Source organism: Boleophthalmus pectinirostris, unplaced genomic scaffold, assembly GCF_026225935.1.
Source record: "Boleophthalmus pectinirostris isolate CB_2022bp ecotype Guang Dong unplaced genomic scaffold, ASM2622593v1 HiC_scaffold_1, whole genome shotgun sequence".
Classification (NCBI taxonomy): domain Eukaryota; kingdom Metazoa; phylum Chordata; class Actinopteri; order Gobiiformes; family Gobiidae; genus Boleophthalmus; species Boleophthalmus pectinirostris.
Window position 1 is genome coordinate 825,358 of NW_026570970.1, and position 17,500 is coordinate 842,857.

General features: G+C 45.8%; 1 protein-coding gene across 1 annotated transcript in view; it reads left to right on the forward strand.

The window, feature by feature from the left end:
- ubxn4 (UBX domain protein 4) overlaps positions 1 to 14,828 on the forward strand; it is a 14,896-nt gene extending 68 nt beyond the window's left edge. The window contains exons 1-13 of the mRNA XM_055152109.1: positions 1 to 125; positions 2,360 to 2,459; positions 3,856 to 3,884; positions 4,927 to 5,045; positions 6,091 to 6,184; positions 7,449 to 7,515; positions 7,725 to 7,764; positions 8,034 to 8,198; positions 10,668 to 10,795; positions 10,876 to 10,978; positions 11,979 to 12,110; positions 13,508 to 13,713; positions 14,040 to 14,828. The exon at positions 1 to 125 is cut by the window's left edge and continues 68 nt beyond it. Coding sequence (XP_055008084.1) covers positions 44 to 125; positions 2,360 to 2,459; positions 3,856 to 3,884; positions 4,927 to 5,045; positions 6,091 to 6,184; positions 7,449 to 7,515; positions 7,725 to 7,764; positions 8,034 to 8,198; positions 10,668 to 10,795; positions 10,876 to 10,978; positions 11,979 to 12,110; positions 13,508 to 13,713; positions 14,040 to 14,178 — 1,404 coding nt within the window. The 5' untranslated portion in view covers positions 1 to 43 and the 3' untranslated portion in view covers positions 14,179 to 14,828. The remainder of the gene's footprint in view (positions 126 to 2,359; positions 2,460 to 3,855; positions 3,885 to 4,926; positions 5,046 to 6,090; positions 6,185 to 7,448; positions 7,516 to 7,724; positions 7,765 to 8,033; positions 8,199 to 10,667; positions 10,796 to 10,875; positions 10,979 to 11,978; positions 12,111 to 13,507; positions 13,714 to 14,039) is intronic.
- Positions 14,829 to 17,500: the final 2,672 nt, after the last annotated feature.

A 17,500-nucleotide genomic window follows, 5' to 3' on the forward strand; every position in this document is an offset into this window, starting at 1 on the left:
GGATCAGTTCGGCTGCGCTCAGCTGCAGCTTTATCTCGTCATCATGAACTGGTTCGAGGGTTCGATTCCCGACGCGATAAACGAGGCCAAACGGCGCAGTCTGGTGTTTGTTGTGGTCATCACAGGTTTGTACGAGTCACGATTTCATGACGCGGCTTTAGCCTGTTAGCTTTAGCCTGTTAGCTTCAGCCCCACAGAGCCTCTGCGTTTCATTGGATATTTAATAAATAAAGATGTTTTCAGAAACGCAGCTCATATAAATGTTATAAAAGGACAATAAGAGTCCGTCCCGGTCTTCAGCGCTTCTGACTGAAATAATTAAACCAAAAACAACCCGGAAACACCGAGCTTTAGCGTTAGCTCCAGCGGCTAACGAGCTGCGGCTAACACCAAAACAAACCGAGACTCCCCCGAGTCCAGGACCAGGACCGGGACCAGGACCAGGACCGCGGTGACAGCGGGACCAGGGGACAGGGTGGACTGTCTCACAGCTGCAGAGGAGGACATACCCGCGGAATGTCCATGTCCAGGATAATACCGAGTTTGAAAGAGACAGACAGAGACAGAGACAGGGACAGGACGGCCCTAAAAATGTCTCATATTTAGAGTGTCCACACGTCCCTGTTTATCTGGGACAGTCCCAGTCCTGAGCCTGTGTCCCCTGTCCCAGCAGATTTATACAAAACCACTGATTTGTCCCAGTTTATACAAGAAATGTCCCAGTGTTTGGACCAATCTGATCTAAACCAGGTCTAAACCAGGTCTAAACCAGGTCTAAACCAGACTAAACCAGGACTAAACCAGGTCTAAACCAGGACTAAACCAGGTCTAAACCAGGTCTAAACCAGGTCTAAACCAGGTCTAAACCAGGTCTATGACAGTAAAGAGGAGCAAAAACTGCCATTTGTTTAGGCAAAATACAGAAATTTGTGTTTGTGAATGAACATAAAAAAAAAATTAAAAAAAAGTCAGTGTCAGAAGTCCCTCAGATTATGACTGACACGAGAATGTACAATGTTACACGCTCTTTTCCTATTTAATTTAATTTAAATTATTTTTATTTAATTTAATTTATTATAATTGATTTGTTATTTAATTTTATTTTATTTTAGAAAATCTGCTTGCCCTGTTCATATTAGAGCAGTAATATTTGGAAACCATAAAGTGCTTTTGTTTTGTCTTTGTTTTTCTGTCAAATTAACTTTAAACAAATTGTGCCAAATGTAAAAATATAATTTTCTTTAAATCCTTGTTTAAAACGCCGGCAGTGTGCAGATGTAACGGTGCAGTAGAACCGCGCTCTTCTCACTTGTGGTTCTATGTTCCGCTCTCACACCTGCAGAACCGACCCGAGCCGCCATGACGTCATCACACGGCACCGTTTGTTTACACGTGGAGCAGAGAAAATAAGTCCAGCGGCAGAAATATCTGTTAAATAGTGAGACAGATGTGTGTCCTGTTATGGTTCACGCTCCTCCGGGAGTTTAAGGAGATAAAAACAGAGCGGAGCAGGAGACGAGACGCAGATAAACCTGATAAACCTGTGTCTGTCACAGTCCTCACTGACGCTCAGCGCAGATTCACTCTGTGTTTGGGAGTGACTTTATTCACTGTATTTGAATGAGATTACAAACACACACTTAGTATTATTATTTTTATTATTATTATTTTTTATAAGTGTACGTCTTATTCTTTCCTTGAGCCTTCATCTTGAGCCTGTCCACTGTGGCTCTGCAGACTTGTGTCATTCCTTCATGTGGGTTTTTCACTTTAATGCACTTAAGTTTTTTGTAGAATTGTTGTTTTGTTTGAAGCTCAGCCTAATATGAATGAAAAACTGACTGGTAAACTTACTGGAAAGGCTACGGGAATATTTAAAGAATATTAAATAAACATCGGCTTTCTTTTAAAAACATGTCTACAAATGTATTCTAGACTATTAGACTATATATAAACCTGAACAGCTGCAGCTGATATTCGGTTCTGGTTTCAGTATTCAGCCAAGCATTTCATTTTGATTCAGTTTTGGTTTTGGCCACAGATTTTCATTTCAGTGCATCCCCATTTAAAAACAAATGGAACCTTGGCCCTAGTCCTGGTTTAGTCTTGGTTTAGTCCTGGTTTAGGCCCCGTAGAAAGAGTTTTATAAACATTTGAATTTGTATTGAGTATTGAATGTATTCCTCGGTTTTGACATCGAGTTTGAACTTTTGGTATCGTGCTTTCGAATCGTGCTTTCGACTCGTGCTCTCAAATCGTGCTGTTGAATCATACTGCTCTTGACTCGTGCTGTTGAATCTCGCTCTCGAATCGCGCTCTGCGACTCGTGTTCTTGAATCTTGTTCTTGTCTGGTTCCAGGAGACGATGCTCAGTCCAGGGAGCTGCTGTCCACCTGGGACGACCCGGGCGTGACGGAGGCGGCGCGGGACTGTGTGGCCATCAAACTGCACGACAAGAGGTAAACTCCCTCCCCACGACCCGCACGCGCCCCCGACCGGGACCGAGACCGGGACTGAGACCGGGACTGAGACCGGGACCGAGACCGGGACTGAGACCGGGACCGAGACCGGGACCGAGACCGGGACCGAGACCGGGACCGAGACCGGGACCGAGACCGGGACCGAGACCGGAGACCGGGACCGAGACCAACGGTCCGAGTGGTTCCGTGTCATTGTCTGTGCGCTGGTTCCGTGCGGGGAAAGTGAGAATGTTCTGTGGACTACAGGTCCGGACGGGCTGCTCTGGTCCTCCACACTCAAGAACCACGACTGGTTCTGAGGTGGAGCAAAGCATCAAACTGACTCTTTCACACCAACGAAAATGAACCGAACTAAGAGCTTTTGGTTCAAATGGACCAGGTCCGGGACCAGACCGGAACCAGAGCACTACTGAGACTGGGACCAGACCGGGACCAGAACAGGCCTGAGATCAAGACAAGACCAGGACCAGACCGGGACCAGACCGGAGGCTCGAAGCTGAGGCTTGAGGCTCGGAGTCAAAGCTCGGAGTCCCGCTCTGGTCCCGCTCTGGTCCCGCTCTGGTCCCGCTCTGGTCCCGCTCTGGTCCCGCTCTGTTCTTGGACCTGGATCAGTCCTGGTTCAGTCCGTACGCGGTGCAAAAGTCCAGCATCTCAGTCACGGAAGTCATGTAAACGGAAAACAGTCGTTATCCGTTTTTTCCATTCTTCATTTAAACACAAAATCGAAAACTGAAAAAAATGAATCGTTCTCTGTTTTTTCATTTTGGTTTTGGAGACAAATAACGAAGAAAACTGTTATTTTTTCATTTTTCTTATTTTTGGTTTTATATTGAAAAACAAATGAACGAATGACACACAGATTCTGCTGGATTTAGTCCCACTACAACTTGACTTTACACAGGAAATGTCTGCTCCTGCTCTCTGATTTTATGCAATACATTTCCCACAAAAAGTGACACTTGTATATGTTTTTTTTTTCTTCTTCATTCTGCATTTTTTGTCTGGAGCGACTTAAACTCTGGAGCCACGTGTAGTCCGGGAAATACAGTAAATGTAAACTGCATCGTGACAAGGCGACACAAAAAAAAAATCTCTTGGGCCGTGACCCAGTCTTTGGAAAACACAGATCCAGAGTCTAAGTTTCATAACGACGTCTAACCCCAAACCCTCGTGGACTAGATCTGCATGATTTAGACCGAGAGCCGCTCCACATGATCCTGGTGTTTCTGTTCCGCTTCTTTCTTTAGCTCTAGATTAGACCTGTTCTAGTCCTGCTTTAGATCTGGAGCTTTATTGTTGCTTTTGAAACAGTTTGAGTTTGTGTTATTTTGTGTTTTTTTGTGTTTTATTTTGTGTTTTTCTCGTCTCTCCACAGTGAGGCGTGTGGACAGTTCTCCCAGATCTGTATCCTGCTGTCAGAACTCTGACGCCCCCTACAGGCCGTAGTGTTGTGTTATATTACAGTCCTGGTTTAGTCCTGGTTTAGTCCTGGTTTAGACCTGGTTTAGACCTGGTTTAGTCCTGGTTCAGACCTGATTTGGTCCTGGTTTAGTCCTGGTTTAGACCTGGTTTAGTCCTGGTTCAGACCTGATTTGGTCCTGGTTTAGACCTGGTTTAGACCCGGTTTAGACCCAGTTTAGTCCTGGTTTAGACCCAGTTTAGTCCTGGCTTAGACCTGGTTTAGACCTGGTTTAGACCTGGTTTTGACCCGGTTTAGACCTGGTTTAGTCCTGGTTTAGTCCTGGTTTTGTCCTAGTTCATTCCTGGTTTAGTCCTGGTTTAGTCCTGGTTCAGACCTGATTTGGTCCTGGTTTAGACCTGGTTTAGTCCTGGTTTAGTCCTGGTTCAGACCTGATTTGGTCCTGGTTTAGACCTGGTTTAGACCCGGTTTAGACCCAGTTTAGTCCTGGTTTAGACCTGGTTTTGACCCAGTTTAGTCCTGGTTTAGTCCTGGTTTAGTCCTGGTTTAGTCCTGGTTTAGTCCTGGTTTAGTCCTGGTTTAGTCCTGGTTTAGACCTGGTTTAGACCTGGTTTAGACCCAGTTTAGACCTGGTTAATCCTGGTTTAGACCTGGTTTAGACCTGGTTTTGACCCAGTTTAGACCCTGTTTAGACCCTGTTTAGTCCTGGTTTAGTCCTGGTTTAGTCCTGGTTTAGTCCTGGTTTAGTCCTGGTTTTAGTCCTGGTTTAGTCCTGGTTTAGTCCTGGTTTAGTCCTGGTTTAGTCCTGGTTTAGACCTGGTTTAGTCCTGGTTTAGTCCTGGTTTAGTCCTGGTTTAGACCTGGTTTAGACCTGGTTTAGAACTGGTTTAGTCCTGGTTTAGTCCTGGTTTAGTCCTGGTTTAGAACCTGGTTTAGTCCTGGTTTAGTCCTGGTTTAGTCCTGGTTTAGTCCTGGTTTTATGGTTTAGTCCTGGTTTAGTCCTGGTTTAGTCCTTGACCGTGTCAGATCCGGTGGTGTGTGTTCCGTCGAGTTTCTTCATCGGGGACAGTGGGGTTCCTCTCGAGGTCATCGCCAGCTCCATCTCCGCCCCCGACCTGGTGTCCAAGATCCAGACGGTCAAACAGGTCAGACCCCGCCCCCTCCCCCCCCCAGTGTGTCAGGTCCCTCCTCCCTCCCAGTGTGTGTCAGGTCCCTCCCCCCAGTGTGTGTCAGGTCCCTTCCCTCCTCCCAGTGTGTGTCAGGTCCCTCCTCCTCCCAGTGTGTGTGTCAGGTCCCTCCTCCCCCAGTGTGTGTCAGGTCCCCCTCCTCCCAGTGTGTGTCAGGTCCCTCCTCCCAGTGTGTGTCAGGTCCCTCCCAGTGTGTGTCAGATCCCTCCCCCAGTGTGTGTCAGGTCCCTCCCCCCAGTGTGTGTCAGGTCCCTCCTCCCTCCCAGTGTGTGTCAGGTCCCTCCTCCCTCCCAGTGTGTGTCAGGTCCCTCCTCCCTCCAGTGTGTGTCAGGTCCCTCCTCCCCCCAGTGTGTGTCAGGTCCCTCTTCCCCCCAGTGTGTGTCAGGTCCCTCCTCCTCCCAGTGTGTGTCAGGTCCCTCCTCCTCCCCCAGTGTGTGTCAGGTCCCTCCTCCTCCCAGTGTGTGTCAGGTCCCTCCTCCCCCCAGTGTGTGTCAGGTCCCTCCTCCCCCTAGTGTGTGTCAGGTCCCTCCTCCCCCCAGTGTGTCAGGTCCCTCCCCGTGTGTGTCAAGTCCCTCCTTCCCCCAATGTGTGTCAGGTCCCTCCCCCCAGTGTGTGTCAGGTCCTTCCTCCCCCCAGTGTGTCAGGTCCCTCCCCGTGTGTGTCAGGTCCCTCCTCTTGTGTGTCAGGTCCCTCCCAGTGTGTGTCAGGTCCCTCCCAGTGTGTGTCAGTGTGTGTCAGGTCCCTCCCTGTGTGTGTCAGGTGTCCTCTTGTGTGTGTCAGGTCCCTCCCTGTGTGTGTCAGGTGTCCTCTGTGTGTCCTGTGTGTCAGGTGTCCCTGTGTGTGTCAGGTCCCTCCCTGTGTGTGTCAGGTGTGTGTGTGTGTCAGGTCCCTCCCTGTGTGTGTCAGGTGTCCTCTTGTGTGTGTCAGGTCCCTCCCTGTGTGTGTCAGGTCCCTCCCTGTGTGTGTCAGGTCCCTCGTGTGACTCTGTTGTTTTCTTGAGCAGATGCACCGGGGGCAGACTGCAGGTGGCGCTGTCCAACCCTCCACCTCTTCAAACCAGAGTCCATCACAAACTCCAGAGACTCCAGCGGCTCCGGGTAAGTCCTGGTTTAGTTCTGGTTTAGTCCTGGTTTAGTCTTGGTTTAGTCCTGGTTTAGTCCTGGTTTAGTCCTGGTTTAGTCCTGGTTTAGTTCTGGTTTAGTTCTGGTTTAGTCCTGGTTTAGTCCTGGTTTAGACCTGGTTTAGACCTGGTTTAGTTCTGGTTTAGTCCTGGTTTAGTCCTGGTTTAGTCCTGGTTTAGTCCTGGTTTAGACCTGGTTTAGTTCTGGTTTAGTCCTGGTTTAGACCTGGTTTAGACCTGGTTTAGACCTGGTTTAGACCTGGTTTAGTTCTGGTTTAGTCCTGGTTTAGTCCTGGTGTATTTGTGAGTTTTGAGTCATTTCTTTTAGAGCCCGACCGATATATCGGTTGGCCGATATTATCAACAGCAAGTATATCGGCTATTGGTCTGTTGTAAAGTGATTATATTGTTCGTATATTTGTTCCTGGAGCTGCATTGATGTAAATGAGCTGTGAATAGGCGTGTCAACGGTTACATTTGCGCATATAATTAATTACCGCGGTGTGCAGCATTTACGGCTAAAGGCTAATAGCGATTGTTTATTTACTCGTGCTGGATCGGCCGCGAACGAAACGGTTCTTAGATCCGGCTCTTTGAAGCGAACGAGGGGAGCCTGATCCTCATTGGGATTGGGAGTCGTGTTTTCTCTTTCTCTCACTTTTTTTCTCTTCATGTCGCGTGCAGACTCGTGGTAGTTTGACAGCGGCTCAAAACGAAAAAATCTGCGTGTGCATAGGAGAGGAAAAACGTGCATAAATATATTCAGCATAAAATAAATAAACCAGGACTAATCTTGGGGTCGAGAGACGGAGAGAGACAGAGACCGAGTCCCGACACTCAGTCCTGGTTAAGTTCTGGTTTAGTCCTGTTTTACACATGGTTTAGATCTGTTGTAGTCCTGGTTTAGTCCTGGTTTAGTCCTGGTTCAGTCCTGGTTTAGACCTGGTTTAGACCTGGTTTAGACCTGGTTTAGACCTGGTTTAGACCTGGTTTAGTCCTATGACATTTCATGTAAAGAGGCAAAATAACAATAAATGTTGCCTAAATAAACCCAGTTTAAAAACCACCAGAGCCAAACCTAAGTTTTTTTTTAAACAATTCAAGATTTACAGTGAATTTTTACATCACTAAATATATCGGTGATTATATCGGCAGCTCCAACTCCCAGTATATCGGTTTTATATCAGCAACAACAAAATCCATATCGGTCGGACTCTAATTTCTTTCACGTTTCTTTACAGTGGCCTCGTCCTCGTCCTCGTTCTCGTCTTCGGCTGTGGCTCCGAGTCCAGCGCAGGAAAAGTCCAGGTGCGGACAGTGGCAGAGTGGTTAGCCCTCCTCCGGTCCGGCTCCGGTCCGGCTCCGGTCCGGCTCCGGTCCGGCTCCGGTCCGGCTCCGGTCCGGCTCCGGTCCGGCTCTGTGGAGTTTGCTTGTTCTCCCCGTGTCTTTTGAATCGGAACTCATGAAAAGTGTAAAATATTGGTGTCATGTGTGTTTGTGTTTGTGTTGTGTTTCAGTTCTGTGGAGGAGCGAGCCGAGCAGAGGAAAACCCCCGAGGTGAACTCTTACTCACTATTTTACTCACTCTGGGTTTGATTTTTAAATTAACACAACTGTATGTAAGTTTAAGATCTTATATTTCTTTGAAAAATGGGAAAACAGGCTCAGATTTACTCGAGTTCATTTAAAAATCCTCAGTTTTTTCAGGGTGACTTGAGTTTGTTTTTTCAGGGTGACTTGAGTTTGTTTTTCAGGGTGACTTGAGTTTGTTTTTTCAGGGTGACTTGAGTTTGTTTTTTCAGGGTGACTTGAGTTTGTCTTTTCAGGGTGAGACGAAAGGTGAACTTGAACGGCGTAAACTGGGCAAAGAGCTGCAGGATTTTAAGAGGAAACAGGAAGAAGATCAAACCAAAAGACTTTTAGAAGAACGACAGAAAGAGAAGGAAGAAGAGAGAGCAGCGAGAGAGAGAGTCCGACAACAGATCGCACTGGTGAGACACGGAGACACGGAGACAGAGAGACACAGAGACACAGAGAGACACGGAGACAGAGAGACACAGAGACACGGAGACACAGAGAGACACAGAGACACGGAGACAGAGACACAGAGACAGAGACACAGAGACACGAGACAGAGACACGAGACACGGAGACAGACACGGAGACACGGAGACACGGAGACACGGAGACGGAGACACGGAGACACAGAGACACGGAGACACGGAGACACGGAGACACACAGAGACAGAGACACGGAGACAGAGACACGGAGACACGGAGACACAGAGACACAGAGACACAGAGACACAGAGACACGGAGACACGGAGACACAGAGACACAGAGACACAGAGACACGGAGACACGGAGACACGGAGACAGAGACACAGAGACACAGAGACACAGAGACAGAGAGACACAGAGACACAGAGACAGAGAGACAGAGAGACACGGAGACACGGAGACACGGAGACACGGAGACAGAGACACAGAGACACAGAGACAGAGAGACAGAGAGACAGAGACACGGAGACACAGAGACACAGAGACACGGAGACACGGAGACACGGAGACACGGAGACAGAGACACAGAGACACAGAGACAGAGAGACAGAGAGACACAGAGACACAGAGACAGAGAGACAGAGAGACACGGAGACACGGAGACACGGAGACACAGAGACAGAGAGACAGAGAGACAGAGAGACACGGAGACACGGAGACACGGAGACAGAGACACAGAGACACAGAGACACAGAGACACAGAGACACAGAGACAGAGAGACACGGAGACACGGAGACACGGAGACACGGAGACACACGGAGACACAGAGACACAGAGACACAGAGACACAGAGACACAGAGACACAGAGACACAGAGACACGGAGACAGGGAGACAGAGACACGGAGACACGGAGACACAGAGACACAGAGACACAGAGACACAGAGACACAGAGACACAGAGACACAGAGACAGAGAGACAGGGAGACACGGAGACACGGAGACACGGAGACACGGAGACACGGAGACACGGAGACAGGGAGACAGGGAGACAGAGACACAGAGACACAGAGACACAGAGACACAGAGACACAGAGACACAGAGACACGGAGACACGGAGACACAGACACGGAGACACGGAGACACGGAGACACGGAGACACAGACACAGAGACACAGAGACACAGAGACACAGAGACAGAGAGACAGGGAGACACAGAGACACACAGAGACAGAGAGACAAGGAGACACAGAGACACAGAGACACAGAGACACAGAGACAGGGAGACAGGGAGACACGGAGAGACACGGAGACACGGAGACACGGAGACACAGAGACACAGAGACACAGAGACACAGAGACACAGAGACAGAGAGACAAGGAGACACAGAGACACAGAGACAGAGAGACACGGAGACACGGAGACACAGACACGGAGACACGGAGACACGGAGACACGGAGACACGGAGACAGAGAGACAAGGAGACAGGGAGACAGGGAGACAGAGAGACACAGAGACAAGGAGACAGAGAGACACAGAGACAAGGAGACACAGAGACACAGAGACAAAGAGACACACACAGAGACACACAGAGACACAGAGAGAGACACAGACAGAGACACAGAGACACAGAGACAGAGACACGGAGACAGAGAGAGACAGAGAGACACAGAGACACAGAGACAGAGACACAGAGACACAGAGACACAGAGACACACAGAGACACAGAGACACAGACAGAGACACAGAGACAGACAGAGACACAGAGACACAGACAGAGAAATACGCTGCAATTTGTAAAAAAAAAAAAAAAAAAATCTGAATCAATCTAAAAACCACTTGAGCGACAAATCCAAGTCCACATCACTGAGAAGAAAAGAGGAACTGGAATCTTTAAAACCAAAATACCAGAATACAGAGTTTAGAGTTTAAACATGAGAATACACAGAGTTTAGAGTTTAAACATGAGAATACACAGAGTTTAGAGTTTAAACGTGAGAATACAGAGTTTAGAGTTTAAACGTGACAATACACAGAGTTTAGAGTTTAAACGTGACAATACACAGAGTTTAGAGTTTAAACATGAGAATACACAGAGTTTAGAGTTTAAACGTGACAATACACAGAGTTTAGAGTTTAAACGTGACAATACACAGAGTTTAGAGTTTAAACGTGACAATACACAGAGTTTAGAGTTTAAACGTGACAATACACAGAGTTTAGAGTTTAAACATGAGAATACACAGAGTTTAGAGTTTAAACGTGATACATCTCTAGGCTGCAACTACAACTTCAGAGGGTCAGAGAGAAGAAACGACTAGAACATGGAGAAAGATCTGAGGAGAACAGCTCTGACTTTCCTCCGTAGACGTGCTTTATGTCTGAAGTGTTTAGTTTGGAGAAAAGTTTGAGGTGGGAGCAGGAGGTTTGATTTGAAATGTGTTGATGTTCCAGGACCGAGCGGAGAGAGCGGCTCGATACTCCAGGAGCGTCCAGGAGGAGGCGGCGGCAAAAGAAGCACGAACACAGGCACAAATCCAACAGCAGGAGAACAAGAAGGAGGAGGCGCTCAGGCAAAGGAGGTGAGGAGCGAGGAGAGAGGAGGTGATGGTAGATGTGGAGGAGATGATCAGATGTTCAGATGTTGTCTCTTTGCTCTCAGCTCTGTGGCTCGTCTTCAGTTCAGACTTCCTGATGGATCGTCCATCTCATCTCAGTTCTCGGCTCAGAGTCTCCTGAAGGAGGTGCTGCACTTCGCTCAGCAGGTACAAACATCTCCACCACCACGAGGAACCATAAAAACCATAAAAACCATAAAAACCATAAAAACCTTCTGACTGTAGTAGAGGAACATCCTGGGATTTTACACGTTAAATATTCGGGCTGTCGCAGTTTAGGGATGAACTTAAAAAATATCTTAATAAAACCACAGGTTGAGTGACACACATTTTATAGTCAGTGTCGGGGAGTAACAGATTACATGTACTGGAGTAATCAGAGTACAAATGATGAGTAACTGTATTCAGTTACAGTTACTGTTTCAGTGAGTGGTAATTGGATTACAGTTACTTTGTTAAAATAAATGGATTACACAGAGGACTAAACCAGGACTAAACCAGGACTGAACCAGGACTGAACCAGGACTAAACCAGGACTAAACCAGGTCTAAACCAGGACTAAACCAGGTTTAAACCAGGACTAAACCGGGACTAAACCGGGACTAAACCGGGACTAAACCGGGACTAAACCGGGTCTAAACCGGGTCTAAACCGGGTCTAAAGCAGGACTAAACCAGGACTAAACCAGGTCTAAACCAGGACTAAACCAGGATTTAACAGGTCTAAATCCTGCTGTGTGACGTGTTTCTTCGTTTTCTATCAATAATATTTTTAATTTGGTTCAGTAAAGTTTGGACTTTTTATTTTCTTTTATCAGATAAAACTTCTTATGTGAAGATTTCCTCGTCTTTGTTTCTCTACAGAGAAAATCAAGTAATCCAAAGTAATCAGATTACATTACTCACTTTAAGTCATGTTACAAACTACATTTTGGTGTGTGTAATCTGTAATCTGTAGGGGATTACATTTTAAAAGTAAACTTCCCAACACTGATTATTGTGAAAGGCCTGACTCTGGGCTCTTATTGTGACAGGAGATAGGAAGTGTGTTTTATTGTGAAAGACTTGACTCTGGGCTCTTATTGTGACAGGAGATAGGAAGTGTGTTTTATTGTGAAAGACTTGACTCTGGGCTCTTATTGTGACAGGAGATAGGAAGTGCGTACGGAAACTTCACCATGGCAACCATGTTTCCTCGGAGGGAGTTCTCGTCCCAAGACCTGGACCGGACTCTGACGGAGCTGGAACTGGCCCCGAGCGCCTCCATCGTTATACTGCCTGTGAGTACTACACGTACTACACGTACTACAAGTACTACACGTACTACACATACTACACGTACTACACATACTACACGTACTACACGTACTACAAGTACTACAAGTACTACACGTACTACACGTACTACACGTACTACAAGTACTACACGTACTACAAGTACTACAAGTACTACACATACTACACTACTACACGTACTACACGTACTACACGTACTACACGTACTACACATACTACACATACTACAAATACTACTACTAACGTACTACACGTACTACACGTACTACACGTACTACAGTACTACTACTACAAGTACTACTACACGTACTACACGTACTACACGTACTACACGTACTACACATACTACACGTACTACACATACTACAAGTACTACACGTACTACACGTACTACACGTACTACACGTACTACAACGTACTACACGTACTACACGTACTACACGTACTACAAGTACTACAAGTACTACACGTACTACACATACTACAAATACTACAAGTACTACAATTACTACAATTACTACAAGTACTACAAGTACTACTAATACTACTAATGCTACTAATACTACAAATACTACAAATACTACAAGTACTACAAATACTACAAATACTACTACTACAGCTCTTCCTGTTAGTCTGTTGAAGTGGGTGACAGAGGCTCAGTGAGTTGAGCTTTCGTCCTCTGATCTGAAGGTTGGTGGATTTGGACATGTGACGCTGTAGAAACGTGTGACGCTGTAGAAACGTGTGACGCTGTAGAAACGTGTGACGCTGTAGAAACGTGTGACGCTGTAGAAACGTGTGACGCTGTAGAAACGTGTGACGCTGTAGAAACGTGTGACGCGGTAGAAACGTGTGACGCTGTAGAAACGTGTGACTGTAGAAACTGTGACGCTGTAGAAACGTGTGACGCTGTAGAAACGTGTGACGCTGTAGAAACGTGTGACGCTGTAGAAACGTGTGACGCTGTAGAAACGTGTGACTGTAGAAACGTGTGACGCGTAGAAACGTGTGACGCTGTAGAAACGTGAGACGCTGTAGAAACGTGTGACGCTGTAGAAACGTGTGACGTGTAGAAACGTGTGACGCGGTAGAAACATGTGACGTTCTCTTTAACGTTCTACACGTGGTTCTGTGTTCCACATGTTCGACTTTCATGATTTTCTGTTTTGTTTTTGGATCAGGAAAGGTTTTGTTTTCTGATGTTGGATTTCCTGTTTTAAAACTAAAATCTAATGTGTGCGACGTACACAAACAGGACTGTAACAACAGCAGTAGTAGTAGTAGTAGTAGTAGTAGTATTTGCAGTAGTATTTGCAGTAGTATTTGCAGTAGTAGTAGTAGTATTTGCAGTATTATGTGAGCGTGTCGTGTGCTGTTCCAGGAGTCGTGCCGTCCTCCCTCTGCTCTGGCTCCTTCTTCTTCTTCTCTCTGGACGTTCCTGGGGACTCTGTTCTACCCCCTGCTGGCCGTCTGGAGGATCCTCAGCTCCTTCATCTTTGGCTCCGGCTCGTCCACAGGGGGCGCCACCGCCGCCGCCAACAGAACCGCCGACAGGACCGCCAACAGAACCGGGGACAGGACGCAGAGGTACAGACAGAACCAGACAGAGACAGACAGACAGACAGACAGAACCGCAGACAGAACCGCAGACAGAACCGCAGACAGAACCGCAGACAGAACCACAGACAGCAGACAGAACCAGACAGACAGACAGAACAGACAGAACAGACAGAACCACAGACAGAACCACAGACAGAACCACAGACAGAACCGAGACAGAACCACAGACAGAACCGAGACAGAACCACAGACAGAACCGCAGACAGAACCGGGGACAGAACCGCAGACAGGACGCAGAGTTTTTTCTGAATAAAAATAAGAGCTTGTGAAGTGAAAGTGTCTGGTTTCCTCAGGGAGAGTCTGACGAAGCAGAGTCTGGAGAAACAGCCCAAAAACTTCAAAAAAGACGGAAAGATCTGCCGCCTCCGGACGCAAGAGGACAGCGAAGACGAGAACAACACGTGGAACGGGAACAGCACGCAGCAGATGTGAGGGGCTCCACGAAAGAGCTGAAGGTCACCAAGAAACATCTGAGGGTCTCCACTAAGAATGATCGAACCATGTTTGAGGAGGACGTGGTGAGATGTTTGAGGAGGACGTGGTGAGATGTTTGAGGAGGACATGGTGAGATGTTTGAGGAGGAGGTGGTGAGATGTTTGTGGAGGACATGGTGAGATGTTTGTGGAGGACGTGGTGAGATGTTTGTGGAGGACATGGTGAGATGTTTGAGGAGGACGTGGTGAGATGTTTGAGGAGGACATGGTGAGATGTTTGTGGAGGAGGTGGTGAGATGTTTGTGGAGGACATGGTGAGATTCGGTTTGTCGAGCACCGGTCAAACGTTCAGACGGACTTCAGTTCGGTTCCTTTAAAATGTGACACTCGGAGGAGAATGATCCCAGAGTCAGAGCTGCACTTTGGAGCTGACGGAAACGTTCTCCCAGGTCAGAACGTCTCTGAACGTTTGAGCGATGGTCACTTCTGTTTCAGACTCAGATTAAACAGTTTTAGAAAATCAAATGTGGAGCTGAATATTTGGTGCAGATAAAAGTCGTGTGTGTAAAATCATCTGCACCGTGAAGGATTTCTAACATAAACTCCTCATGTATAACTTAAATAAAATTTAATATTTTAAACTAAAAACGTCTTAAACAGTTTGGTTCTTCTGCTCGCTGGACGTGAGGAGATGTTTATCTGTTTGTTGTGGTGCTAAATTTTCTTTCTTCTGTGTTTTTTAAAAAGTTCTTGGTCACATTTATGAACTTTAGAACTTTTCCGTCGAGCAGCTTTTAAAATAATCCCACCTTTGCTCCGAGAGACAAAAACGAACACCACAAAAGAACCACCATATTTTTATGCAGCTCAGATTTTTGTCCAACTTTTGTGTGTCACTGTTTTCATTGACTCTCCTGCTCTAATCAGACAAACTGTAGTTTTTGGACTGTAAGTGTCACTTTTTTTCAGAGTTTCCTGTGATTTCTTCTCTGGTGCGACTTTACAGATTCAAATTTTCAGCCTGAAGCGGTGAGAGGTTCTGGTCGCGCTCGTCTCCTGCAGGAAAAGCCTCCGTCCTGCTGCAAGTCGTGAAATCTGCAGCTGAAAACTGAAGCTTGTACCAAGTGGTGAAGTTTGTTGAGTGCATCACATGTGCATATTAAACATTGAATTTATATATTTGTTTGACTATTACACATTGAGTTGTTTAACCACTGAAATCTTCTGTATGTTTAAAGGTTCCACTGTGTGAAACATGTTTGCTTTTAAGGTCTTGTTTTGCAGTTATAGGTTGTGTCCTTTTAAAGAATTTCATTGTAAAGCAGCAGCAGTGGAGATGGTTCGGCCTGGTGCGAAACTAAACAAACTGGTGATTTACACTGGGCGGCTGTAAACTCCCTGAACCTACAGCAGGAGAGTTAAACTCATCTTGTTCTGGGGGTCGAGTCCAACCGACTTTGATCCAAAGTGTCTGGATCAGAAAACTCATGTCATATAAACCCCAAAAATAACAATCAGTTCAAATATTTGTGCAGAGAAACACAAATCTATTACAGAAATCTTTTTTAACTGATGAACTCTTTCTTTTACAAAATATTATAATATTATGAACAACCTGAAACTTTAAGAAAAATACAATTTCAACACAAAGTTTGAACATGAACTTGTCTGTAAACAGGAATAAATCCATTTTTGTTGTAAAATCCTGCACTCGGCTCCACTTTTCTCATGTTGGACATTTTTCTGATGAGGGTGTCACGGTCAACAGTCAAAACCATCGTCCTTTAAGAGCGTTTGGAAAGAGACAAGTCTTCATTTGTGCTGCTCTGGTGGGAGGGGCCACGTACAGAGACGCTGGAGACGCTGCTGTGATAAACACCACACAAAATTAACACCATTTTAATAGAAAATGTCACTCAAATATTTGAGTACAAAATCAGCCGAGGGCCAGATTAAAGGTCTTGGAGGGCCGGATCTGGCCCCCGGGCCGTATGTTTGACACCTGTGAGATACTCCAGGGAAGACTCAAGGTGTTACCTGTTCAACATATTATTTGCATATTCATATTCATGTCTATAAAACCTGGGTTAAGTTGGTTCAGAGGCCGTCAGATCACCTGATTTAAGACGTCTGTGTCCGTGGGCAGTTAAGGACAACAGTCTGACCCAGAGCTCTGGATTAGAACTGTATTGTTTAGGGAATAAATTCTTTTTGATTTTAATTGATCGATTCCAGTGGTTATTTTTAAGAGAACACGCTGAATGTTTTTTTGAGGAAACCTAACAAAACGGACATCGAGCAGCAGAAAGAAAGTTTGGAGTGAGAGAGAAACTGGTGAGGGACGGAGGAGAAAAGCCGAGGACGAAGAACACGACTTGACGTTGGGCGGGAGGAAGCGCCGCGCCTGGACTCCCCTGAAAACCCGAAGCTGCGCCGAGTTGTTCAGAAGTGACACCGAGGATGAAGAACTGAAGTGATTTAGTGAGTTGGAGTCTGTTCTTCTCTTCTGTTGGTTTTACTACAACTTCACTTCACACACGACATGTCGGCTCCTGATCTCTCACTTTATTAAACACATTTACCACAAAAAAGTGCCACTTTTATGTTTTTTTTTTGGCTGGAGCGACTTTTTCTCCGGAGCCACTTATATGGTACTAAATATTATATAATATTTTGACATTTTAACCCCTTAAATTCCATTTCTGACAGCAAAAGTATCAAATTATGTGCACGAATAAATAAAACGTAAAGTAATTTTATTTGTGCAATTAGTGTCCTTCAGTCTGAACTTTACAAATGTTTTTCTACTGATACAATCTTAGAAACAGAAAAATATAAAAAAAAATTAAAAGACATTAAAACAAAACAAAAAAAAAGTTTTCAGCGTGAAAGAATAAAAATTAAATCAAAAAGTAAAAAAAGAAAAGTTGGAAAAATTATGCCAGTAAAAAAACGCATTTTAAACGGAAGTCAACGGGACAAAAATGTACTGAAGGAGCACAGGTCTGAGGATTTTGATTATAAACCGTTAAATTTATGTGATCTTGGGAAAAAAAAACACAGAAATTAAAAATACATCATAAAATACACAAACTGGTCCATTTCGGTGATATTTGGTCCAATACGACCAAAGTTATGCAACAAAAAAAAGCCGAGATGTACAAAAATGTCCTGAGTTCATGGACACAACGACAGCGTTCATCTGTGGGAGCAGGAATCACACCGACAACCTGTGAGTCTGAGTCTGAACGCCCAAGCAGCGATGCAAACTTTAGACCTGGTTTAGTCCTGGTTTAGTTCTGGTTTAGTCCTGGTTTAGT